General features: G+C 62.5%; 3 protein-coding genes across 8 annotated transcripts; 1 reads left to right on the top strand and 2 right to left on the bottom strand.

Annotated features, from left to right (window-relative positions):
• Positions 1-247: 247 nt before the first annotated feature.
• Positions 248-9,857, bottom strand: ANKRD24 (ankyrin repeat domain 24). 2 transcript variants are annotated; one of them, XM_075077414.1, is made up of 19 exons: positions 9,226-9,857; positions 6,748-6,878; positions 6,586-6,674; positions 6,194-6,258; positions 5,895-5,952; positions 5,744-5,814; positions 5,391-5,497; positions 5,118-5,305; positions 4,500-4,528; positions 4,251-4,343; positions 3,604-3,708; positions 3,442-3,486; positions 3,224-3,322; positions 3,075-3,147; positions 2,834-2,955; positions 1,500-2,756; positions 904-1,041; positions 745-810; positions 248-538 (listed from the first exon to the last, which is right to left on the bottom strand). In XM_075077414.1, the coding sequence occupies exons 1-19, from the start codon at positions 9,259-9,261 to the stop codon at positions 461-463; spliced, it is 2,850 nt and encodes a 949-aa protein (XP_074933515.1). In that variant the 5' UTR covers positions 9,262-9,857; the 3' UTR covers positions 248-460. The 2 variants fall into 2 exon arrangements, with proteins under 2 accessions (XP_074933515.1, XP_074933514.1); XM_075077413.1 differs by lacking the exon at positions 9,226-9,857 and adding an exon at positions 7,906-9,100.
• A 56-nt stretch (positions 9,858-9,913) lies between these two features.
• On the top strand, positions 9,914-17,830 carry SIRT6 (sirtuin 6). Its single transcript, XM_075077422.1, has 8 exons — positions 9,914-10,059; positions 11,368-11,495; positions 11,864-12,046; positions 14,556-14,615; positions 15,099-15,194; positions 16,050-16,130; positions 16,487-16,610; positions 17,374-17,830. Exons 1-8 carry the CDS (start codon positions 9,994-9,996, stop codon positions 17,707-17,709), a joined length of 1,074 nt encoding a protein of 357 aa, XP_074933523.1. The 5' UTR covers positions 9,914-9,993; the 3' UTR covers positions 17,710-17,830.
• A 509-nt stretch (positions 17,831-18,339) lies between these two features.
• CREB3L3 (cAMP responsive element binding protein 3 like 3) lies at positions 18,340-24,155 on the bottom strand. Of its 5 annotated transcripts, none has more exons than XM_075077421.1 (11): positions 24,005-24,146; positions 23,039-23,151; positions 21,674-21,798; positions 21,357-21,499; positions 20,606-20,721; positions 20,216-20,374; positions 20,015-20,121; positions 19,769-19,837; positions 19,554-19,638; positions 19,138-19,234; positions 18,340-19,064 (listed from the first exon to the last, which is right to left on the bottom strand). In XM_075077421.1, the coding sequence occupies exons 3-11, from the start codon at positions 21,730-21,732 to the stop codon at positions 18,721-18,723; spliced, it is 1,179 nt and encodes a 392-aa protein (XP_074933522.1). In that variant the 5' UTR covers positions 21,733-21,798; positions 23,039-23,151; positions 24,005-24,146; the 3' UTR covers positions 18,340-18,720. The 5 variants fall into 5 exon arrangements, with proteins under 5 accessions (XP_074933522.1, XP_074933517.1, XP_074933519.1 ...); XM_075077416.1 differs by having other exon boundaries at positions 21,244-21,499; positions 24,005-24,144; XM_075077418.1 differs by having other exon boundaries at positions 20,216-20,344; positions 21,244-21,499; positions 24,005-24,140.
• Positions 24,156-24,486: the final 331 nt, after the last annotated feature.

The following is a 24,486-nucleotide window of genomic DNA, read 5'->3' on the forward strand; positions in this document are numbered from 1 at the left end:
CCCCTGCCTGCTCCCGACCCACAGGAAAGCTGTTTTGGCTCTGACCAAGACGGTTTCCACCCTTCCCACACCACCATTGCACAGCTCCCTTCATGGTCACCCAGTCCCATCTGGGGACATCAGGGCTGGAGGAGGGGACGGCACTGATCCCCCACCATCCTCAGCTCCGCCAGCCTCCCACAGAGCCCCCCACCCCCATGTCCCCATGCCCACCCTTGTCCCTCCCAGAGATGAGCCATCCCATGGGTGTGAGTATAAATACTTTATTGCTGCTGTGCTGGGGTGTGGGGGGGGGGGGGCTGGCACAGGCCCCCAGGGCCGGGTGGGTGCGCTTGTGCTGGTGACAGGGTGCTACCCGGAGAAGCAAAGGGGCACAGAGGGTGCTATCACGGGCCTGGGCCCGCAGCCGTGTCACTGGCTGTGCCACCCACCCCTGCGGCACTGCTGTGCTGGCAGGGGCTCATCTGCTCTGCTCCTGCAGCCGCTGCATCCGCAGGATCTGGCACAGGAGTTGCTGCACGTCCTCATCCATGTGGCCCTGGGGTGGAGGGGACATTGGTGGGGACGTCAGAGGGGACATCAGGGAGTGTCTGTGCATGGCCAAACCCCCCCTGGGCTGGCAGTCCCTGGATCCAGCCCCTTGCTGCCTCACACACACACGCGGGCACCAACGTGAGGCTCACTGGTGTCCCAGTTCCCCATATCAGTCTCCCCACTTCCCCCACAGCCACGTCCCCACCTCACCTGCACTGCGTAGAGCAGGTGGCTCCGGTACAGCGTCACCACCTTGCTGTGCCGCATTTCTGTCTCCTGCAAGAGAGCGAGCAGGTTTGAGCACGGGGTTGGGGGGCTCACGGAAGCCTGGAACCCCGGGTGACGGCCACAAGCGCCCCTGGTACCCACCGCCAGCTTCTCCTCCAGCGCGCGGATCCTGGCCTGGAGCGCAGCAGTGTCGGGGAGCGACTGCGGCTGTCCCCGGGACTCGGGGAGGGCATTTAGAGCTTCCTTCAGCCTGAAGACCTCCTTAGAGAGCTCAGTGATCTGCAGAGCAATCAGCGGTTACAGGGACCCAGGGACACCTCACAGCCCACCCTGGCTGTGCCTGCTGGCACCCTGGGGTGGCTCCTGCGCTCAGGCAAGGGCAGACCTGGGACTTTCCCACCCCACCCCTTCTGCCCACGGTTTCAGTCTCAGCTTGGGGAGGAAAAAAGGGGAGTAACCGGGAGAGCGGTAATACCGCACGCAGGGGAGCGCGTGCGTGTGTTCATACCCACACTTGCTTGTCCGTGCAAGCGCGTGCACTTCTGTGTGTGCACGCATGTGGGTGTATGTGTGTGCACATGCATGCGCACGTACACACATATATGCGTGTATGCGTGTTTGCGAGCGCATCTCCCCTGCGATCTGGCAAGCTCAGCTCACCCAAGCAGCGCCCAGGCCACCATTTCCCCTCCCAGGAGCCACAAGCCACTCCCCAACACCTCCTCTTTGTCGCCTACCTTCCTGTCCCTGTCCCTGACCAGCCGGGCCGAGTCCTCGACGTGGCCGTGGAGCTCCCGCAGCCGCCGCGCCTCGTCCTGCGCCTCCGCCAGCTGCTTCTGCGCGGCGGCCAGGCGCTCCTCCGCCGCCTGCCGCTCGCTCTTCATGAAGAGCGCCTGCCGCTGCACCCGGAAAACCTCCTCGCACGTCTTTTCATGCCGCCGTGAGAGCTCGCCCAGCTGCTGGGCCAGTGCGGCCGCCTCAGCCCGCAGCCCCGCCTGTGCCGCCTCGTGCTCTGCCCGTGGCACCGCTGCCGCCAGCTCGGCCTCCAGCCGGGCGGCCTCGCGCCCCTTGGCCTCCGCTACTGCCTCCAGCTGGGCTGCCCGCTCCCGCAGCGCCCGCGCCTGCTCCTCCAGTGCTGCCGTGGCCCGGGCGTGCTCCTCCTGCGGCACCCGGCCCTCCGCCTCCGCCTGCGCCTGCCGCAGCCGTGCCAGGGTCTCCTCGTGCTCCCGCCGCCCCACCGGCCGGGCGGCCAGCTGCTCCCGCAGGCTGCCCAGCTCAGCCTCCCTGAGGCCCAGCGTCTCCCGCAGCTGCCCCAGCTGGGCCGTCACCTCCTCGTGCTGCCGCACCAGCTCCGCCACCCGTCGCTCCAGCACCCCCGGCTCCGGCTCAGGGCCCCCCGCAGCTCGCCAGTCCTGTGTCTTGGCCTCCAGCTCCCGCCGCAGGGCCTCCGCCTCCGCCTCCGCCCGGCCGCAGCGCTCCAGCAAGGCCTCCTTCTCCCTTGACGCCTCCTCCAGCGAGGCTCCCAGGGAGGCCGTCACCTCCACGGCCTCCGCGCTGGCCTCCAAACGGGCCTGCAGCTCCTTCACCCGCTCCTCCCGCTCCTCTAGCGCTGCCTGCACCTGCCGCAGGGCTGCCCGGGCCTCCGCCAGCTCAGCGCCAGCCTCCCGCTCAGCCACCGAGGAGGAGATCTGCGTGTTCGAGACCTGCAGCTCGCCCAGTGCCGCCTTGCACTCGCCCCAGGTCCAGGCTGGCTCCTCGGTGAGCCGCTGTGCCGCACTCCCCTCCCCAATTTGCTCCTGGGCTTGCTCCAAGGCACCAGTCTGCCCCTCCGGCTGCCTGCCAGCCTCATCTCTCGCATCCGTGCCCAGCGGGGGCTCCAAGCGCTTTGCCCGCAGCTGCTCCAGCTCGCGTTGGAGAGCGTTGTAGAGGCTGGCGGGCACAAAGTCCCCTGGGGTGGACGGGTTGCTCTCGTCCCGCTCGTAGTTCTCCAGCACCTGCTGAGTTGATGGTGAGGCCACCAGGGGCCAGGGGATGGAAGCAGGGAGGGACAGACAGACAGATGGGGACTTGCCTGTATTTTCTCCCTTAGCTCCTTGTTCTGCACAGTGAGGGACTGCACCTGCCCTTGCAGCGTGGCCAGCAGCTCCTCGGCCGAGGGGCTCAGCGTCTTCTTGGAGAGCAGCAGCTCTGCCCCTGTGGGGTGCAGGGACTCTGAGCCATGCCCACCCAGGTCCCCGCTCCCTGCCGTGGGGTGCCACCTCCCCAAGGCTGCCCAGCCCCACCGGGGCCTCGGGAGGCGGGCAGTGCCCTACCTGGGAACTCAAGGGGGTCTCCCTCCTCATCCTGCAGTGTCTCGATGTCATAGCTCGTGTTCTCCTTCTCGTTCTGGGGGTGCAGAGTGGCAGGCATCAGGCCCCGCTTACTGCAACCCCTGGCACTGCCAGCTGCACCCTGCACCTACCTCCAGTGAGGACAAGCGGCTCCACAGAGCCTCCACCTCCTTGCCCAGCCGCTCCTTCTCACCATCCCGTGCCACCAGCTGCTCCTCTAGCTCCTGGATCTGTGGGGCAGGACACGGGCATGGGGTCCCCTTCATTCCCGCCAAAGTCCCGACAACATCCCCAGCACCCAGACCCCTCAGACAGCTGAGGCCACCCATGATCTCTTTGCCGGCCTCACCTGCTTCTCCATGGAGCGTAGGGAGCCCTCGTCCAGCTCTGCCCGCTAGCAGGACACAGAGAGAAAACAGGGAGGGATAAATGCTGTCTCCATCCCTCCATTCCCCTCCGCTCCCTGGGGATGTGGTGGCATCTCCCCCAGGTCCCTGCAGCTCGCTGGTACCTCCCGCCTCTGCTTCTCCTGCTGCTCCAAGCTCCGGATCTTCTGCAAGAACTGGGCCCGCTCCTGCCGCAGCCGTACGATCTCCTCGTAGGCGTCTCGGTCCTCCTGCAGATAAGTGGCCGCCAAGCCTCAGTGCTGGGCATGGCCAGCCCCGTCCATGCTGTCAGCCCCCTCCTCCCCATCCCCAGCATGGGGGCTGTGGCAGGCTCAGCCCAGTAAGGCTCAGTGGTGGCTCTTGGCTACCACGTGCCCCCATGGGCGAGCTATGCTCCGGGGTGTGCAGGGTGCTTTTTGACACCAGAGAGAGAAGGAAAGGCTCTAGCAGGGCATGGACCAACAACACCAGCACAGCCCCCCGGGCAAAGGGTGCTTTGGGTCTGCAGGGTGGAGAGAAAGGGGCTGACAGGCCCTGCCCTGCCGACCGCGGGGCCTCAGGGCCTGGGGTGCTGCCTGAACCCCAGGAGTGGGGACAAAGGCTCTGTTGCAGCTCAGTCCAGCCCCTGAGCATCGCCTCCACTGCCAGGAGGAGGGTCCCCACACAGCCCCTGGGGTGGGCAAAGCTGGAAAGCTTGCCTGAGCAGGCCATGGTTTAGCTACCCTGTGCCTGCCAAGCCAGGTGCGGAGCTAAAGAGGGACCCCTCTCTCACCTGGCTGGGGGTGCCCATGGGAGGGAGAGGTGCTTTCCTCTTCCTTGGGGTGCTGTTCTTCTCCCTGACAGATGACTGGCTGGGCGAAGATGTCTGCAGAGACACCAGGGCAGGGGGACATCACATCTAAAGTGCCATCCCTCCTTCCTGACCCATCTCCACCTTGGAGAGCCCCAGAGCTCCTGGGGACCCCCAGCCAGGGGCTGGGACCAGCCCTGATAAGAGGTGGGCAGCCAGGCAGGCCCTTACCTGGGACGTCTGCTCAGTTGACTCCTCTTCTGCGGGGCAGAGCGGGAGGAAAGAGAAATTGAGGAGGTTTAGGGGATCGTAGGGGTGGGGACAGTAGGTGGAGCCCACATGTGTGTGCAGGGGCACCTCTGAATGTGCCCATACGGGAGTGGGCACTCAGGGGGCACACACACGTGTGTACACGGGGGCACGTGTGTGTACAAGACAGACAACTACGGGGTTATACATGGATGTGTAACTGCAGGGACGCACACATGTGTGCAGACATGGGGAGACACACACACACAGATATGCGCCCGCAGACACATGTACAAACGCACTTACTGATACACATGTGCACTTATACCCCCATGCTTGTGAACATGCGTGTGCAAGCATGTTCAGACGCTGAGACAGGCAACCAAGGCCCTGCACCACCTCCCACCCCTCGGCTGGTGACAGCATGGGTGAAGGCACCCCCAGCACGGGAGAAAGGGGGTGTCTGCCCCCCAGCCTTGCTCAGCCTCCTCCAGCCATGGGTTAGACACCCCTGCCCCAAAGCACCCTGCAGGGTGAAAACACCGCTGTGGGTCTTGTGCCCTGCAGACTGGGCACACCATGGCGGCACGGCTGCCTCACCGCTGGCCCAGGACCGGCGCTGAGCAGCCTCTTGCACGAGGTGCTGGATGAGAGCGTTGCCTGTGGCCAGGCTGTAGTGTGCGGCGTCGTGACCTGTGGAGTCCACCACGGCCACTCGGGCACCGGCGTTGACGAGCACCTCCACCGTCTCCACGCTGCCATTCTCACAGGCCAGCATCAGGGCTGTCCTGAGCAGAGTAGTGAGAGGAGAGGTGAGGGGGCCCATTCCCTCCGTCTTCCCTTCACCCCCAGTCCCCACCAACGCAGACTCACCTCCCCTGCAGGTCCTGGCTGTTGACAGCAGCACCGCGGTGCAGCAGGTACCGGCACAGCTCTGAGTGGCTCATCTTAGCAGCAAGGATCAGCGGTGTGGAGCCATCCTGGGCAGGGTCAGGTTGGGTGAGGCTGCGCAGACGAGGCTCAGATCTCCCCATGGGGCACCCCACTACCCTTATCTCCCAGATTTCCACATCCCACTTCATGGCATGTTTTCCATTCCCCAGGAACCCCAGGTACGGCCAGCTGCTGTGTTCTGCCCCAGAAGCTGCTGCATTTCAGAGGCAGCCCCAGCCTGGCCCCTTGCTGCTCTGCACAGCATAGCAGGGCGAGGAACAGAGGGATCTCACCTTGTCCTTGATGTTCAAGGGAGCCTTGAAATCACAGAGGATCTCTGAGCACGAGATGCAGCCGCTGACCGCTGGGGAGGAGGACAGAGGCTGAACACTCTGCCTCCCTCAAGGACGTGAGCCGGACAGGGCTGGCACTGTCCCCACTCACCTGCATGGTGCAGCGCTGTTCGGCCGCTGCCATCGGCCACATCCACAGGACAGGAGGCCTGAGGGAGAGAGCCTGAGTTACAGGAGGACAGGACAGACAGACTGCTCCAGTGGATGTGGCTCCTTGGCATGGTGGAGGGCCCAGCAGGTGCCGGGCAGCACCACACAGTGCCGGGCAGAGCAGGAACCATGATGTCAACCAACACCACTGGTGAGGAAAGGGAGTTCAAGGACAGAGAGAACACCTCACTGGCACAGCACCCTCCCTTCCTCGCAGCACTGTGCTCCCAGCCCCAGTACCTGCAACAGCTTGCTGACACACTGCGGGTGGCCATGCTTGGACGCCAGGTGCAGGGCTGTGTAACCTGGGGAGAGGGACAGACGGACAGGTCAGAGAACAGAAAATGGGTCTGTGGCAGAGGGGACCTGTTGGGTGAGAGACAGACGGATGGACACACAGGAGGACCTGCTGGACTGGGGCTGAATGGGAATGGGACATCCCCAGGAGCACCATCAATCAGTGCCTGAGTCCCCATAGGAAGCTGGGACAATTTACAGCCCCCACAGGTGTGGCTGTCACCTCTGTCCCCTCAGCCTCAACACCTGCCCACAGGGTGGGAAGAACCAGGGAGCACCAGTGGCCTCAGCTAGTCGTGTCATTAGCCAGGGGCGCGTGGCAGCCATGCCCTCACCCGAGCTATCCTTTGTCATGGCATCCACGCCGTGAGCCAGCATGGCTTCCAGGCAGTCCACATTCCCCCGCATGGCAGCCAGGTGGAACCTGCAGCAAGACCAGGGACTGTCAGACTCAGCCCTGCGTCCCTGGTGTCCCAGGAACACGGGTCAGCACTTACGCAGATTTGCCCTCCGAGTCCAGCTTGGTGGGGACCAGGCCCTTGCGGACGAGGAGAGATGTCACCCTCCCAGCATCATTGTAGTCCACAGCTTGCAGGAGCTTCTCATCGTTCTTCGTCCAGTCCTGGCTCTGCAACGAAGGCAAGAGGAGGCTGTGATGGATGTGCCATCCCCAGAGAGGGGCAGTGTGCTGGGCTGGGCTCGGGTGCCTGTCCTCATCCCCATCCCTTCCCCCTTGGAGTGGGCATCTCTGGGCCAACCCCTTTCCTGGGAGTGTCTGGCCCCCAGGTGTGGAGGGTTTGGCTGGGACAGCTGACTTGGGATGAGGATCCCCTTCAGCCCCCTGCAGCTTGCAGCTCACAGACCAGAAGATTTACAGAGCTGCCCCAGTTTAGCTGTGGATGGGGCAAGGCTGTGACCGGCTAGGATTTGGGAGCAAGCTGACACTGCTTGGTTGCCCTGCCCCAGGGTTTGCCCCTGCCACCCCAATGACCCCGACGCACTCATGAGGTGTCTGACCCCCATCCCTGCCCAGGTCTCCCCACTGACCCTGCTCCCAGCCCTGCTTTGCTCCCTCGTGAGGAAGGGACGAAGTCAGGGTGAGTATAGTTGGCAGCGAGAGCAGGTCCCCCAGCTCCAGCCTCCCTGTGCAGGATTGGGGCTGGATGGGGGGCTTGCTAACCCAGTGCTCCCGCAGGTCCCCATGCCGAGGGAGCGACCCACAGCAGGACAGGACCGGCATGGGAGGCGCGGGGTTCACCCCGCAGCCCATGACGACAAACCAGAGCTCGCTGCGGCCACGGCGGCAGGAAATGGATGTCACCTTTCGGGAGCTGCCTGCATCCTGCCAGTCGCCAGCCCGGTGCCCGGTGCCCTACACGGGGCCCGTGCCACTGTGCCCGCCTGGTGCCCCTGCAAGTCCCTCCAGCCCTGCAGGGCCAGGGGATCCCATCTGGGGAATAAACCAGTCCCCCAGGGTTACTGGGCAAACTGAGAGGGTGGTGCCCGTTCCCCCCTCCCCTTTGTCGTGCAAGGACAAAGCAGGTTGGAGAGGATGCAGCCAAGCCCCCGGATGGGGATGGAGGCGGTCCAGGTTGGGTGGGGGTGACACCGCTTACCCCAGAGGACGGGACCGGAGATGGAGAACAGGGACGTACCGCAAAGGAGGCAGTGGCACAGAGGCAGATCTGCTTCATGGCGTTGAGGAGGAGGTGGCGGGCAGCCATTCATCCCTTGCCCCCCGCCTGGGCGAGGGCAGGCTGGGGCTCCAGGCCGTGGACCCCAGACCCCAGCTCAGTCCAGCATCGCCACCCGGGCGGGGGCCGGGTCTTGCCGCAGTGGGAGCCAGGATCCGCCTCCCTCCATCCCTCTGTCCCTCCTTCTTTCCCTCCTTCCCTCCCTTCTCAGCATCCAGAGCTCTGGGCATCCCCACATCCCTGCCACCACCGAGCATGTACCGAGCTCCCAGTCAGGGACCAGCACCTAGGCTGGTCCCAGTTAAAGTGGGAGGGATTGGAGCAGGGGGGGCAGCTTTCCCACCCCATGCTCAAGGTGAGGCAGCAATGCAGCCCCAAACTGAGGGGACGAGCATCCTCCTGCCACCCAGATCCTGCTCCCGAGGAGCAGGAAATGGGAACCCTTACCCTGCCCTGGGGGGCACAGACTTACCTCCCACCATAGTCCTGGGGACAAGGGAGGGGCAGGACACCCTGCCTGCATCTCGGGGGTCCAGCAAACTCCTCTCAAGGAGGGAACCCCAAAATCCAAAGGGTCCCTGGAAGACCCCTGGGGGCAGCAGGACAGCAGGAGCCTCTCACCCCTCCCCACTCACAGAACTATCTAGGGCAGTGTGGGGAAACTGAGGCACAGAGCACCCTGAGCGGGGCAGACCCGCGTGCTCCACATGGGGGGCTTCAACCTGTGTCTGTGTGTCCCCAACCATGTGTCCCCAGTGCTTCCATGGGCACTGGGACAGCACTGTTGCCCTCTGCCCAATATGGAGGATGGCGAGAACCTGCGGCACCGTGCCAGGCCAGTGCTGAATAATTGAGGAGCATCGACATGCTGGCTCCATGGGCTGTGGCAGCTGGAAAGCTGGCAGCCGCCCCAGGGATGGGGTATGGGACCCACTTCCCTCTCCCTGGTGCTGCCTTTTTTCCCTTTGCTCTGTCCTGTTCCCAGCAATGGCCCTGGGAGGACCCTGGGGTGCACTGGAAGCTCGATCCAACCAGCCCTGTCTGTCTGGACAGCCAGGCTGCTGTCCCCATGGTGAGCAGCCACCCAAATCCCAGGGCAGACTGCCATGTCCCTGAGACACAGGGTATATCCTAGGGAAAATCCCCATGTCCTCACATCCCTGCGAAATTTGGGACATCCCAGGGCAGGTCCCTATGTCCCCATGAAACTTGGATCACCCCAGGGCAAGTCCCCATGGACATTCCAGGGCAAGTCCCCATGTCCCTGGGAATGGCACTCACATCCGCCTTCTTGAACTTGGCCTTCAGGCTCTTCATGGTGGCTCCAGCCTCAGCCCTGCGGCACCTGGACAGGGGACAGCCGTGCTCAAGGGTCTCTCCCCCACTGCTGTTGGCTCAGCTGCCCCCAGACCCGCCGCTCTCGTAGCCCTGTCCTCGCCTGCCGCGTCTCCCCACCGGCTGCAGCACCCGGAGAGGGGGAGCCCAGACGCGAGGGAGTTGGGTTACAGCCCGGCTCCGGCTGCGGTTACAGCCGGCTGCACTGGGCAGCCGGGGGGGCTCCGGGGGACAGGCCCTGTTTGGGGGGTGGGGGGTGTCTGCTTGCACCCCTGAATGCCCAGGGAGAGGGAGGCGAGGGGACATGGCACAGCAGGGCCAGGCCCAGCGAGGGAGCCAAGGGCTCCAGGGGCAGCAAGGTTGGGCTCCCTGTCCCTAACGGGAGTCTGGAGCTGCAGGTAATGAAGGGTATGGCTGGGACCTGACTTGCTGGCACCCCCTGCCCTCGCCCGGCACCCCCACCCTTCCCTGGCACCCCCAGCCCTGCTCCCTCCCGCCCAGGGCTGTGACAAGGGCCGGAGCCACAGCCAAGGCCTGGCAGGGTGAGAGCAGCCGCCACCCCCCGCCCCTTGTCGCCCGGCACAAAGATGGCGGCGGCGGCGGCCTCTCCCGGGCGGTGCCCGCACGTGCGCCCCGCCCATCGCGGCCTCCCTGCGCGCTTCCGCCCATCCTCGGGGCTGGCAACAATGCGCGCTCCGGGCGCCGGGGCGGGCCATGGCGGTGAATTACGCGGCCGGGCTCTCGCCCTACTCGGACAAGGGCAAGTGCGGCCTCCCCGAGGTGAGCGCGGCGCGGCGGAACCTCCCGGCCCCACCCGGGGCCTGCTCCGGCCTGACGGGTTTCGAAGGCAGCCGGGCCCTCGGCCCCGTGGGTGTCTCCCGCGGGCAGCCCACCGCCAAGGACCCCATTGTGTCCCTTGAGGCCCACCCCACGGCTCCCTCCGTGTCCGCCCCAGGCCCTCCCCACGGCTCCCTCCGTGTCCCCCCCCCAGCCCCATGGCTCCCTCCGTGTCCGCCCCAGGCCCTCCCCACGACTCCCTCCGTGTCCCCCCCCCAGCCCCACGGCTCCCTCCGTGTCCCCCCCCAGCCCCATGGCTCCCTCCGTGTGTCCCCCCAGGCCCTCCCCACGGCTCCCTCCGTGTCCCCCCCCCCCCCCCCATCCCCACGGCTCTCTCCGTGTCCCCTCCCCCATCCCCACGGCTCCCTCCGTGTCCCCCCCCCCCCAGCCCCACGGCTCCCTCCGTGTTCCCCCCAGCCCCACGGCTCCCTTGTTCCCCACCAGGCCCACCCATGGCTCCCTCCTTGTTGTCGTTTCCTCCAGACCCAGTACTATCACCTTGTTCTGTGTTTTCCCCCCCATCACGGGCTCCCAGGTGTATGGGGACCCATTGTATTCCCCAGCAGGGACCCCCAGGGGGTGGGTGCGAGGGGATCATCCCAGGCACCGCGGGGTTGACCCCAGCCCACGCCCCCAGGAGTACTCGGGAAGCTTAGAACAGGTTTTGGGGTGAGCGGACAGGGACAGGCAGGGGCCTGGCCTCAGTCCCTGTCCCCAGGAGATCGGGCTGCAGAGGCATCTCACAGAAATGTGCCTGTGCCAGAAAGCCGGGTGGGCACACGGTCCCGTCCAGCCACAGCGTCCCTGCATCCCCCACCTCCATGCTTTCCCATGCAGCTCGCCGTCCCTTGGCCCTGTCCTGTGCTGTCCGCAGAGCCGGTGGCTGTGCTGGTGACAGCTGGAGTTGAGCACACGTGGGGTGGCACCAGGTTTGCTCCTGTCCTCCCGCTGCCCGGCGGTGCCCTGGAGCCCAGCCACTTCTCGGGGTATCAGCTGCCTGTCAGTGAGAGCAATAAATATCCTTGTCTGCGTTAGGTGTTTTAAGCCCTTACCCTGCATGGAGCTGGTTTATACAATGCAGTTTCTCCCTGATTAAATGCCGTTGTCATTAAGGAATATGAAATACTATTTCCTTTTGTGGATAAGAAAGAATTGTCGTTTACTGGGTCTTTGTGCTGGGGAGCATGTAGGATCTATGCCTGCATCTGTCTATTCCTATGGTGGTTTATCTGGTTTGTCTCTTCTGCTCAGATTTTTGACCCACCAGAGGAACTGGAGAGGAAGGTGCGGGAGCTGGCAGACTTGATCAGGAGTTCCTCCAATGTGGTGTTTCACACAGGGGCTGGAATCAGCACCTCCTCGGGGATTCCCGACTTCAGGTAAGGACGGTGGGCAGCAGGCAAGGGGTTGGGAGGGTGGCATCTTCTCCGAGTCCATCTCACATCTTGTTAAGCTCTGGACTGTGCATCCTGCTACCCAGCCAGACCTACTCCATCCCTCCTGTCTGGTCCTGCATCTAGCTGAAAATACCCTTTCCCTCTTGCACACCCGTTTGATGTTAAGCTGAACCCCGGAAGGCTCTCTGTGCGCTCTGCTTGCCTCAACAACAGAAATCACTGGTGATACACAACCTTCATTTAACAGTGCCTTGCTCATCTCACCATCGACAGGGCTTGTGGTGCATTTACAACTGTCTTCTGAGAGACAGCCTAAGATCTAGGTTCTCACTCTGTTGCCGTTGCTGCAGGGGGCCCAATGGTGTCTGGACTATGGAAGAGAAGGGGCTCTCCCCAAAATTTGACACCACCTTTGAGAACGCCAGGCCCTCCAAGACTCACATGGCGCTGCTGGGGCTGCAGAGAGTCGGCATCCTGAAATTCCTGGTCAGCCAGAATGTGGACGGCCTTCACGTGCGTTCAGGATTCCCACGGTACTGCCTCCCCCGCCCTGTCCCCGGGTACCTGGTGCCTGTCCCTGCTTGCTGCTGCGTGGCTGTTCTTGGTGCCTGATTAGTGTGGCCTCGCACACAAATGTTTGATGCTGGGCCTTGATTTCCAAGGGTGGCTTGGAAGCTATCTGCCCACTGATATTGGGAGTGGAAACTGGGACGTGCTGGTGTGGTAAGGGGGTCATAAACCAGCTTGAATTTAGAGAAGAGTGCTTATGGTAATAACCTCAGAGGGTGATGAGATGAAGGCAGCATCAGGTGATGCTCTCTAGATGTACGCCAGAAGTCATTTGTTCACAAGAAAAAATGAACAGGTCACGGTGTTGGGCTGTTGTGTGTTACCACCTGTCAGCTGAGTGGCTGTAGCTGTCAGCACTGCCATGAGTGGCCCAGCTGTACTGCGTGGCTGCCTGGGGGCTCGTGGCCCAGGTAGTGAGACGTTGGCCTCAGGTAGGGCACATGCTCCTGGGAGCTGGGCTCAGAGCTGTGCTCAGGGCACACGGTCCTTCCTGCTGCCTCCATACCTGTCCAGAGGGGTGAATGGACAGGAGGAAGGAAGAGAGCATCTGAAACTCCTTCTGCTGCTGTCAGAGACACGTGTCACCCTGTTTTAGCAGTGTTGCTAGAGCTGTCTCAGAACACTGGATCTTGTGCTATTTTACAGTTTGTTTAAATTGAATTTCTTGAGAGATGAATAAAGGTGGTGCTGCCCCAGTGATGAAACCATGCCTGGGCCCAAGATAGCCTTAAAAAGTCCTTTGCCTCTCAATAAATTTGTGAAACTGCATGGGTGGCAAGACAAGAGAGTCCCACAGTTGGAACCGGTCTGACTTACCGGCTGTGGTCTCTGATTTCCTCTCCTGCTGTGATGAGGCTGGGGATCCTGTGTGGCTGTGTTCCCTCTGCAGGGAGCTGCAGCATGTGGGAGCAGAGGGTACAAGATCCCCGCTCCCTGCATGGGTGGGGACTGACGTGCATTAGCAGCGCAGTGGCTGTTTCAAATATGTCCTCAAAGGAACCTGCCTTTCCATTAGCACTTGTGGCAACAGGTTCTTTTCCCTTCAAGAGACATCAGCTTCTCATAAAACCCATTTCCAGCACTTAGGACCAGCAAGCGATTGTCATGTGAGGCAAACTGCTTGGAGCTGCCTGGAAAGGAAAGGAGAGAGCAGCTGAATAGAAAATAAAGTGAAGGGAGTTGGGATGAAAATGAGGAGCATGAATGGGGCCTTGGAGTAGATGCGTCTCACAAGTGTCTTCAGCCATCACGGGCTGAGCAGAGAGCTGCCTTCAGGGTGTATTTCCTATTATTAAAAGCCCTGAGTCCTGGTTCCTGCTCCTAGCACCACGTTTGCCTTTTTAAACTAAACAACCATGGGAAAAAGAAGAGGAAATACTGAACAGAACTCAGCTGTGCTCCCTGCAGCCTAGTGCCACTGGCTCCCACTCTGGTTTAGCACAGCTCTTCCGCCCAAGCAAAGCATGTGCTTAAGTAAGAGCCACTGAACTGGGGCTGAAATGGGGGAAATCAAGTCAGTCCTGTCTCCATCCACCCTGGAGGAGGTTCTCAGGCACCGCGTGGCTCATAGGAACATAGGGAGAGTGTGGCCTTGTTTTCCTCTCGCTTCTGCGCTGTGAGGCTCACACTGAGCTTGAGGGGAGTTTTAGCCAAAATGAGTGGCAAAGGGCTGGAACCGTGCAAGGACAGAGGAACAGAGTGCTGAGAAGAGCAAAGATCCAGGTCACTTCTGAGTGCAGAGAAGGTTTGAGCCTAGATCAGAAGAGGGGCTAGAATTGGTGCTGCAGATGGGTGCATTTAAAATTAAATGCATAAAATTAAAAAGCCAGGACATGCTCTCCCTCCCCTTAGTCCCGATTGTGGTGGCCATAGCGTAGTGCTTTCGTGATGGGGATGAAACTGTGACGCAGGATCTGCCATCTTGCCAGGATCTGAACATGTCCTGTGGGTCTCCCCTGCCCTGTGAGAGGGACAGCTCTGCTCAAACTCCCTTTGAACAGTATTTCTTCTGTTAAATGCACCAATCAGTGCTCAGTGTCCCGTAGCTTTGCCAGCGCCTGCTTACCCTGCACGGGGTGGCCACACTCCACACAGGGAAGCCCCCATGCTTGGTGGTCAGACCAGTGCTCTCTGCCGGACCAGCTGCCTCCCTGCAGCAAGGCCATGTCATTTTGGGGGCACCAAGTGCCCCCAGAGCCTGCCTGACACTGGTGCCTTGCCCTGATGCAGCCATATTTGTATATAACTAATGTAACTCCCCCCAGTGCTGACTCTGTGCTGGGGTGCTGTCCCCAGGCTGTGGCAGAGGGTCCCACCACCCCACGTCACCTGGCAGGTCTGGTCCAGCAGAGCTGGAAGGTGGGGAAGCCCCTGAGGTGCAGGGCTCCTGGTGAGGAGGGGGGTTGGGCAGCTGCCCCTGTTGCTCCAGGACTCTCCACCCTCCCCCACACAGCTCTGCCGTTCCTCCCACAGGGACAAGTTGGCTGAGCTCCACGGGAACATGTTTGTGGAAGAGTGCATGAAATGCGGCAAGTACGTGAGCCCTGAGCCGGGGGAGGGCATCAGCAGGGTGGGGGCTGTACCCGGGGAGCGATGGAGGCCCTGCGTGTGCCATGGGACTGTCTGCCTGGCAGGTCTCTGGTGTGGTGTGCACAGGGTCACGGACAGATCTGTTCATCTGAATCCTAAACCCTGTCAAATGGTGGGAAATGAACATTCTGGGAATCCTCCGTTGCCTGGGAGGCGCTCAGCAAATCCTGCTCCTTGTGGCAAGGCGGACGTGCCAGCAGGGCTGCCTGCAGCAGGGTCTGTGCCTGCCAGCTGGAGAGAGGAGGGGAGGTTGCTGCAAGCTGGGTTTTCCGTCCTGGTTTGTGGCAGACCTTTGGGGGTCCTGGTCAGAGCTGCTGTCAGCAGCGCCTGGTTAGAGACAGGTGGAGACTGATGAAGGACTGAGATGCTCCCTTCGTTGCTCATGGCTCTGAGCCATCACCTGCTTCCTCCAACCATCTCTTGCAGGCAGTATGTACGGGACACAGTCGTGGGCAGCATGGGGCTGAAGCCAACGGGCAGGCTGTGCAGCGTCACCAAAGCCCGGGGGCTGCGGGCCTGCAGGTACATCTGCTGGGGCGCCGGATGGGGGATCCCGAGGGGATGTGGGGTGGCAGAGACCCATTCCCCCGAGCAAGTGGCTTTGGCACGCAGACTCGGCTTCGCAGGGCTGGGCCGACAGTCCCTCAGCTCAGGTGAAGAAGCAGCGGGTGTAGGGGAGACCTCCAAAAACCCAGATAGGAAGGCAGCACCCACATCTCCAAGGAGTCCCAGCCATGCAGCCTTCTTGGGGGTGTCTGCCCATGCCAATAATCTGAGCATGTCCTCGTGCTGGAGAATGCCCACCTGTGGGATGGCAGCTCTAGAGAGGCCGTTCCATCCCCTCCAGCAGGAATTGGCCACCACACTGCCCTGCTGCTGCTTGCCTTCAGTAGGGAAGCGTAGACAGTGGTTTCAGTTCTGTAGCTGGAGGTACCTGGAGGTGATCTGGCATCCAGATGTGTTCCACGTGCCCCTCGTGCTTCCTCACCCTGGCTCACCAGGCCCAGGCCAGTTGCTTTTCTCATCCAGGCTTGCTGCAGAGCCGGGGGCTCTGGGCTGTGGGGCATTGCTCTGCTGGCTCAGCTCTGGTGCTGGGGAGTGAAAGGCGCATCCCAGCTCTGAACTGGGAGAGCAAAGCAGCTAGGGCTTCAGTGGCATTGCAGTATCAGCCACAAAATCCCTCATGCAGGTGAATTCTGTGCCTTCCCTCTCTTGCCAGTGAGTCCCCCCGGTTTGCCTGGGCTCTCTCTGTACCTTTGTGGTGCTGGACCAGGGAGGGTGAGACAGGATCTGGGTCACTGTCCCCTCTCCCAGGGCAGCACTGCTGCCTGCTCCTGCCTGGCAGGGGGAAACGTGGTCCCTGTGTGTGTTTTCTAGAGGGAAGTTAAGAGACACTATTCTGGACTGGGAAGATTCCCTGCCCGACCGCGACCTCACGCTGGCGGACGAAGCCTGCAGGTACTGTGCTTGGGCTCTTCTTGCCACCACAGCTGCTGGCGCCTGCGGCTCCCAGTGCCCCGGGAGACTGCCCGGGCTCCCCGTCCTCTGCCAGCACCGCAGCGGTCCTCGGGCCGACCCTGCCCAGCTTTGTTCATCGTGTTTGTGTCTCGCAGCCCTGAGGCTGTACCCACAGCACAGCAACGCCCAGCCCTCTCCCCAGAAAGTGGCCGAGAGAAACTGCTGCAAATTCTGGCCACAGCTTTGCTCCCCAGCTGGGAAGCTTGGAGAGTCCTCACTGGAGCAGGGTAGGAGAAGCAGCCTGTGAACAGCCACAGCTTTTTCTCTGCCCTGGATGTTCTGTCTCCTCCCTGCAGGAAAGCTGACCTCTCTGTCACTCTGGGGACGTCTCTGCAGATCAAACCCAGTGGCAACCTCCCACTGATTACAAAGAAGAGAGGAGGGAAGCTGGTCATAGTCAACCTACAAGCAACCAAACACGTGAGTGAAAGCGTCCTCGCTGCTCTTCACTGAAAGCGATTTGCTCTGCGCTGCTCCTTCCCCCTCGCGTCACTTGTTTCAGCCCCGTCACAGATTAGTCCCCGCACATCATCCCCTCCCAGGCAGCCAGGTAGAATGGTGGCCTCACTTAGCAAGCAAACAGGCTGGGCTTCCCTCACTGGAGGGTTTAAACCTGCAATTCCTGATAAACACCTAGAAGTGGAAGGTAAACCTTAAGAGCGGAATAAAAACTCAGCCCAAAGCCTGATGTGTCCTCCAGTGAATTGCAGTCTGATTAAATAACTGCACATGCGTAACCCACGGCACGGGGCAGGGGAGTTCGGTTCGTGTTGAGCCCTGGTTTTGCTACCCTAATTGTCCCAAATCTTTCAAATAACCAGAGCTGGAGGGGTTCTGGGATGTCATTAGAGCTCCCTTGTCCCTGTCCCACTCTGTCCTGGGTTCGTGAGCCTGGCTTTGCATCCTGTCCCCGTCTCCAGGCTGTGTTTCAGGGTGGGGACTGCCTACCCACGCCCTGATAGAGCCCTATCAGCCTGCGGCGCAGCGGGGAGCGGTGCCAGGCGGGGTCAGGGTCTCGGTCTGCGTTCCACCAGGGCTGATGTCTCAGGGCCGGCAGCCCTGGAGCCCACGTGCAGCTGAGCCATCACCCACGCCCTGTCCCCGCACGCTCCCTGGTAGGGGACGTTTGTCCCCGCACACCGTGTTTGTCTCCTAACGCCGTGCTTGCCCTCGCTCGCCCCAGGACAGGCAGGCTGACCTGCGCATCCACGCCTATGTCGATGATGTCATGACAAAGCTGATGAAGCATTTGGGGCTGGAGGTCCCGGAGTGGACGGGGCCGGTGGTGGTGGAAAGCTCTGAGCTCTCCAAGCCGGAACAGCTCTTCAAATTTGACCCCGGGGCTCATGGGCTGCTGAAGGAGGAGCCCCTCTCCCAGCGCAACGGCACGGGTGGGCTATGCCCTGAGCTTGGGACCACGGTGGTGGAGCACCCTGACAGGCTGAAGCAGAAGAGTCCCAGCCAGGACACGGGGCCAACAACAGTGAAGAAGATGAAGGTGGAACCTCTCCTCACCTGACCCAGACTGTTCCCTGTCTGTCCAGACACTTGTCTGTGCCGCTTTTCCTACTGACTCTTTTTTTTATACCCTTAAACATTGTCCCTTTTTTTATGTAAGTATTAAATACACTTGAATCGTGGATGTCGGGGCAGCTGCACCCACCAGCCCGGGAAGGGCATCGCCTGCTTGAAGTGGACCAAGCATCTGCTTCCTTCTCTGCGAGGAGGCGGTTGTGGGGTCCGGTGGCCCTTGTCGGGCAGAGGGACGAGGGCTCTCAGCCCTGTGGCAACTGGTGCTGTCTCAGACGAATCTGGGGCCGGGCAGCTGTTGGGATGAGCCACTGCGATCCCCGACTCAGATCTGCCTACAGAGCCTGTCCCGCGCATGCTGGTGAGCTGGGGGCTGGCGCTGGGCGGTGGAAGGGAAGGCCTGGCCTGGTGCAGGGCTGGGGGCTGGGGGAGGGAGCCCTGGTCCCACTCCCCGCACAGCCCTACGCTGGGTCTGGCTGGTCCCAGCTCTGCTGGACCCTATTGCCTCATGGCAGCTGGGCTTGAGGCATGCCTGGCCCTGAAGGTCCTTGAAACCTTGTGGATCACCCCGTATTAAACTAAAACAGGTGGATTTTCCCATATTAAACTAAAACAGGTGGATTTTTTCCAAAATACCTTTTATTTAGAGATGAAAATAAAGCTAAAAAAAAACCCAAAAGAACAAAACCAACCAGTTGCAACATCAATAGTCAGCCAGCCCAGGGTCCCTCCAGTTCCCCTGTCCCCATCCTGAGCGATGCCGTCTCCCTTCTGCAACTCTGGCTGCACCCAGGGGGCAGGAGCAGCCCCTTCCCTCCCAGTAAGGCCAGTAGGAACCAGTCTCGTTTTTCCCAGTTCACAGATACAAGCAAAGCCAGGCGGGTCCAGCATCTGCCTGCGCCTGGCGGCAGATGCTAGAGGGGCCACCCTGAGGGCTCATCCCATAGGGGGTGAAGTGCTGAACCACCCCGTCGCGTCCCCCGTGGTCCCTGGGTGCTGCTTAAAGCTCCTCCACCGGCTCCAGCGCTGCAGGCCTGCTGTGGTCGGCCTCGGTCCAGGCCAGCGCTGCCAGGCTGTGGTGCGGCACGGTGTCATCCCCAGACATGGTGTCAGCTCCGTCGCCGTCCCTCAGCCCCTCCGAGGCAAGCGGCTGCGTGGCATTACGGGGGGAGACTTTTTCCGGGCGCGGGGTGAATGAGCGGCTACTGAAGGCTTCGTGCAGGGTCTCAGGGGCTTCGCCCAGGTGCTGTGGCCACAGCAGCTCTGGGGGCTTCTCGTCTCCGGCTTGGGGCTGGGTGTAAGCCACGCGGGAGGCGGCTGCGTTGTGCAGGGACCTGGAGAAAACTGAGTGCAAAGGAGGAGTCAGGGCCCGCTCCAGCATCCTGAGCTGCCAGTGCAGCCGCGGCGCAGCCCTCACCTCGCACCGGTCTGAAGTCGCTGTCCATCTCGGCCTTGCTGGGGGCAAAGGGGCTGATGGAGGGGAAGACGATGAGTGTGAAAGAGAGCAGCAGGACCTGAGGGCAGAGGGGGGGATGTCACCATGCACAGTGGTGGAGGGGGGACCGGCTTCTGGAACGCGGCTCCCCCAGAAAGGGCTGGTGGCAGAACTAGGACTGTGTAATCCACGCCTCCTGGTGCACGTGGCCCTGCCGGTGCACCTCCCTCCATCCCTCCCTCCCTCCATCCAACCTTGGAGCATCCATCCCTCTGCCTTAGCACACGTCCAGCCCTCCGTCCATCCGCCCCTGCCAGCACATCTCCATGGGTCTGAGCCTCCCTCCCTCTGTTCCTCCCAGCAAGGGGGATGTGGGGGACTTTGGGGGCTCCACACACCGCGATGCAGGTTCCCGTCTGTGCTGCCTTGTTGCTTGACTGTACCACGAGGGCCTGGAGCTTCTTCAGCTGCTCCAGGAGGGACCTGGGGACAGGGAGAGCCCCTTAGCACCCCCAAGCCCCTCCTGACCCCTAGCAGGACCGACCAGGCTCTGCGGGCCCAGCCCCATCCTATCCGCCCCACCCTGTCCCCATCCTGCACTGGGAACACCTACGAGTTCTGCTTCTCCAGGTGCAGGACCTTCCTCTGCAGCTCCTGGTTCTGGGCGGTGCACGCTGACATCCTGGGGGATGGGGAGAGAGGGACGAGGTCAGGATGGGGCAGCTGGGGGGGCTGACAAGGAGCAGCGTGCCCACCACCAGTCAGCCGCATGCCCCCAGGGTGCCTGGGGTGGCTGGGGGGTGCCAGCCCCAGGGCATGGGGTTCAATCATGCCCAGAGCAGGGGTTTGGGAGCCGTACCGACTCTCCAGCCCATCGATATACTCCTTCTTCTTCTTGCGGCTCTCCTGAGCTGACTGCTTGTTCCTGATCTTCCGCCGGATCTTCTTCAGCACCCGCTCCTCGTACTGGGGCAGACGGGGGGGTCAGGGACGCCAGGGCTGGGACCCCCTGGGGCTGGGTCCCCCCAGCCCCATGCCCTTCCCAAGCCCTGGGACCCACCTTGGTGAGGGGCAGCTGGGTGGGCAGGGACACCCCCTCCTTCGCCAGCAGCTTCTTCTCGTCCTCCGTCAGCACCAGCTCCTGGAACTGGCCCTGGCTCTGCCTCAGCAGGGAGCTGGGCACCTGCGGCTGCTGGTGGGGCGCAGACAGGTGATGGCCCTGCGCGGCAGGGGCACCCCCTGCCTGACTGCTGGGACCACCGTGGGGACCACGGTGTGGGGATGAGGATGGGATTGTGGTGCAGGAAGGGATGGGGTGGGACCATGGTGTGGGAGAAGGGCCAAGTGTGGAGACAGGGAGGGATGGGGATGGGAATGGGGAGGAGATAGTGGTCCAGGAGGGGACAAGGCGGGATGGGGGACACGGGACATGGGAAGTGGGGTGACTTACAGCCTCAGAGCTGCCTGAGAGCAGCAGGTCCTTGACGGTGAGGGTGCAGGACGCGGGCGGGGAGACCATGGGCAGGTCCTGGTTCTCCTCCAGGAAGAAGCCGGGGTGCCACATGTCTGGGTGAGAGGGAGAGCAGAGGCTGGCAGCAGTCCTGTGCCCCCCTCTCTCCTCAGCATCCCCAGTGTCCCCAGTGCAGGACCCTCACCCCCACCACAGCCCCAGAGCTACAGTGATTCGCTGCCACCTGCCAGTCTAGTGGACCCGGACTCTGTGCCCCCAAACTGTCCCTCTGGTCCTGCCCAAGCCCCCCCCTGAACACCCTGTGCTGCTCAGCCCACCTCAGCACCCCCAGTCTTCCCAAATCTCCCTCTGCTTCCAGTCTCACCCACCAATGCCAGTCTGCCCAGTTCACCCCAGTTCCCAAGCTCTCCCCACTCCCCCCGGCTCCCTGCTCCAGACCTCCCAGCTCTTCCCAGCTCTTCCCAGTCTGCCCAGTTCCCTCCAGTCCCCCCGGCTCCCCTAATTTCCTCACTATCCCCAAGAGACTCCAGCTCCCATCCCCCTCAGCTCGCCAATGTCCCCAGTCCCCCCCCAGTCCCTCCAGTGCCCCCAGCATGGTCCTTTGTCCCATGGCTCACCCAGGTCGATGGAGACCTCGGGGTGCAGGACCCCAGTCCCCCCTGAGAGAGGCAGAGCCCGGCAGGGGTTGGCATAGGGGTACAGGACCTCACTGGGGCCCCCATCACAGCACCTGGGGGAGCTGTCGAGCTGGTCGGAGGGGGGGTCCTCAGAGACCCCGCTGTCGCTGGTGGCTGGGGACCAGTCGGGCGAGTCTGGCGCTGAGTCCCCAGAGCCCAGGATGGAGCTGAGGAAGTCCTCGCTGTCCTGGGCACTCTGTGGGGACACAGATGACCATCACCATGGGGTGTCCATCACCCTGGGGTGCCCACAGGAGCTGCCCACACTGCAGGGTTGTCCCAGCTCCCAGGCAAGGTGTGGGGATGGGGCTTTCCTGCCAGATCCAGGGAGGAGGAGGGGATGGCCCCCCCCCCGGCCCAGGGAACTCACCCCATCCTTGTGCCAGGAGCCCGGTGGCGTCCCCAGCTCCACACCACAGAGGATCCCATCCTGGCGGTCGAAAAGGAGGTCCAGGAGGTCGAGGCTGTCAAGGCTGCCCACACCAGAGGCCATGGCTGCAAGGTGGCAGGGTCAGGTCTCTCACCCAGCCCCCATGATTGCCCCTCTGCCTCCTCCCCTCCAAGCTGCACGGCCCCAGGGGCACCCCGAATCGTGGGGCGGGCATGGGGCTGGTGAGAGGGAGCGGGGAGCATGTCTGGGCATGGGCATACATATGCAGGGCCACAGGGAGGTGTATCTACACATGTGTGCACACGTGTGACTGCGTGGGACCACGCGGATGTGTGCATGGCTGGATGTGCACGCGGCCGTGCTGGTAACGTGTGTGTAGAGCCGTGCGTTTGTGCAACTGCATGACCACACAGCGTGCATGTGCGTGCCCGGGCGTACATGGGTGTGCCAACACCTGTGTGTGAGCACATGTGGGCACATCTGGCACAGCCCTGCATGCAGGGGGAAGAGCACAGGCATGCAGGGGCTCAGGGGCACAGCAGTGCCCACCCCCGCCCCTTTTTCCAGCAGCTGAAACTCCCAAATCCTCTGTTTATCCCCCAAAAAGAACTGCACAGCTAGGGGATGCCCGCAGGCACCCAGCTGCCCCAACCCCACCATGCCCCCCAAGTGCAGGAGCGGGATGAGTACCCAGACCCAAGGGCTGAGTCAGCTCCCCCATCCAGCCCTGTCCCACACGTGTGACCACTCCGGAACATCAGGTTAATCATTTTGGGTGGGAAGCGGAGGGGGAGGAGACTGCTGCCACCGGCTAGCCCCGAGGAGGGGACTCAGCCCTGCTCTGCCGCTGCCACGCCAGGCACTGCTCGAGGCACTGGACTCAGAGAAAACCAACAGGCCAACTGATAGGCTGCCCAACCACTGATCAGCCAACTGTCAACCCAGCTAACCAACCAGTTGACCAGCCAAATCAATGAAATGATCAAGAAACAGACCAAATGGTCAACCTGTTGGCCAACTGACCAACTGATTGACTGACCAAATAACCAACCCCCTGACCAACTGACTGACCAGTCAACTCTCTGATTGATTGATCAACCAATCCACTACCCAACTACCCAACCCACCACTCAGCCCAGCATCCAAACATCCAACCCATCACCCAACTGCCCTTCAAGCCACGTTTGGGGACAGCTGTCATTAGCGTGATGTTTGGCTGGCCAACCCAGGCAAGGGGCTTTATTGCACCCAGTCCTTCATCCTCAGTCCTTCCAGTGAGCCCTGATGGCCCTGTGGGACCATCTGGCGGAGAGACCCCATTGAGCTCTGGCAGCCAGGACATACCTGTGTGAGATCCCACTCCCACAGCACCGTCCTGTCTTCTCAACGCCCTCAGCGCACAGCAGAGTGGGTCAGACGCTGAGCCCAGTCACCTCCTCCTCTTCCTCCGCAGTGCCCTGACCCAAGTGGCAAAGTTTAAACTCCAACTGCACAGAAATAACGTCTTGGATTGCAAAACGTCCCGTCCCTGATTGGGGATGGTGGTGAGTGATGGCAGGGCCGCCCTGGGGATGGACCCACTGCGCTCCGTAACTCATTAGCCAATTGTTTTTGTCCTCCTCCAGCGAGCGGGGCAGTGGGGCCTGGGGCTGGTGAGCAAAGTCCGAGCACTGTGATTGCCCGTGAACTTTCACCCATTTTTGAGGACAATTTCCTTTTTTTTTCAGATGAGCATATCAGCGTTAATCACATTTTATAGGTGTTGAGAATGACATCTGAGGAAGACATTGACTTGGACACTACCGCTATGGCTTCCTCCACTACAAACCTTGGTCCCGCCTGCTCCCTGGGGACAGGGACGCCGGGGTGCTGCCGCCCACCAGCGCTGCCTGCACCCTCCATGACTCAGTTTCCCCCGTGGTTGTTGTGGGGCCGAACACGTTACAGCTTGTTGGCCGCCATGTTGACCCCAACCCATCGCCCCATGGTGAGGGCGTCAGGCAACGCCTGCCACCTGTGTCACCCCCCAGATCAGCCCCCCACCCCAGCAGATCCCCCGGGATCCCCGTCCTACGGGGAGGGGACGGGTGAGTAAGGCAGCGTGTGACCGAGGCGTGGCGTGGGGACAAGGCCGCGTCCGGTTATCTGCCGCCTGACGCCCTCTGACCGGGCGGGAGGGGTGACGGCAGGCAGGCGCCCACCCCACCGCTCCCCGCTTTATGACCCTCCCGGGGCAGAGACGGGAACCCCTGGAACGGAGCAAAGGGCACCCCGCCGCCCGGCGCCGTGGGATGCTAATTAATTGCCCACCTTCGGGGGTTGTTAATTGCCTGGCTTCATTAGGGCCCTCCAATGTCCCCTGGGCGGGCCGCCTGGGGTCAGGAGGGTGGGCAGGGAGTGGGCAGGGAGTGGGCAGGGAGCGGGCAGAGCAGGCAGGGGCTGGGGGTCTCCCGCTGACTAATCACTGGCAATACAATTAGCGCCCGCCCCGCTCCCCCTCAGCCACGGCTGCCCCGCCCGCCCCGCTCCCCCTCAGCCACGGCTGCCCCGCCCGCCCCGCTCCCCCTCAGCCACGGCTGCCCCGCCCGCCCCGCTCCCCCTCAGCCACGGCTGCCCCGCCCGCCCCGCTCCCCCTCAGCCACGGCTGCCCCGCCCGCCCCGCTCCCCCTCAGCCACGGCTGCCCCGCCCGCCCCGCTCCCCCTCAGCCACGGCTGCCCCGCCCGCCCCGCTCCCCCTCAGCCACGGCTGCCCCGCCCGCCCCGCTCCCCCTCAGCCACGGCTGCCCCGCCCG

This window comes from Phalacrocorax aristotelis, chromosome W (assembly GCF_949628215.1).
Source record: "Phalacrocorax aristotelis chromosome W, bGulAri2.1, whole genome shotgun sequence".
Classification (NCBI taxonomy): Eukaryota; Metazoa; Chordata; class Aves; order Suliformes; family Phalacrocoracidae; genus Phalacrocorax; species Phalacrocorax aristotelis.

What these genes read in the sequence shown, in the direction of transcription:
- SIRT6 (XM_075077422.1), top strand. Translation starts at nt 9,994, where the DNA reads ATGGCGGTGAATTACGCGGCCGGGCTCTCGCCCTACTCGGACAAGGGC. An exon ending in GCAAGTGCGGCCTCCCCGAG is followed by an intron (nt 10,060 to 11,367) that starts GTGAGCGCGGCG and finishes TCTTCTGCTCAG; the next exon opens with ATTTTTGACCCACCAGAGGA. An exon ending in ACCTACAAGCAACCAAACAC is followed by an intron (nt 16,611 to 17,373) that starts GTGAGTGAAAGC and finishes CGCTCGCCCCAG; the next exon opens with GACAGGCAGGCTGACCTGCG.
- CREB3L3 (XM_075077416.1), bottom strand. Translation starts at nt 21,796, where the DNA reads ATGGCCTCTGGTGTGGGCAGCCTTGACAGCCTCGACCTCCTGGACCTC. An exon ending in CGAGGTCTCCATCGACCTGG is followed by an intron (nt 20,722 to 21,243) that starts GTGAGCCATGGG and finishes CCTCTCACCCAG; the next exon opens with ACATGTGGCACCCCGGCTTC. An exon ending in AGACGGGAACCTGCATCGCG is followed by an intron (nt 19,235 to 19,553) that starts GTGTGTGGAGCC and finishes CTCTGCCCTCAG; the next exon opens with GTCCTGCTGCTCTCTTTCAC.
- ANKRD24 (XM_075077413.1), bottom strand. Translation starts at nt 7,974, where the DNA reads ATGGCTGCCCGCCACCTCCTCCTCAACGCCATGAAGCAGATCTGCCTC. An exon ending in AGCCAGGACCTGCAGGGGAG is followed by an intron (nt 5,306 to 5,390) that starts GTGAGTCTGCGT and finishes TACTCTGCTCAG; the next exon opens with GACAGCCCTGATGCTGGCCT. An exon ending in TACGCTCCATGGAGAAGCAG is followed by an intron (nt 3,323 to 3,441) that starts GTGAGGCCGGCA and finishes CCTGCCCCACAG; the next exon opens with ATCCAGGAGCTAGAGGAGCA.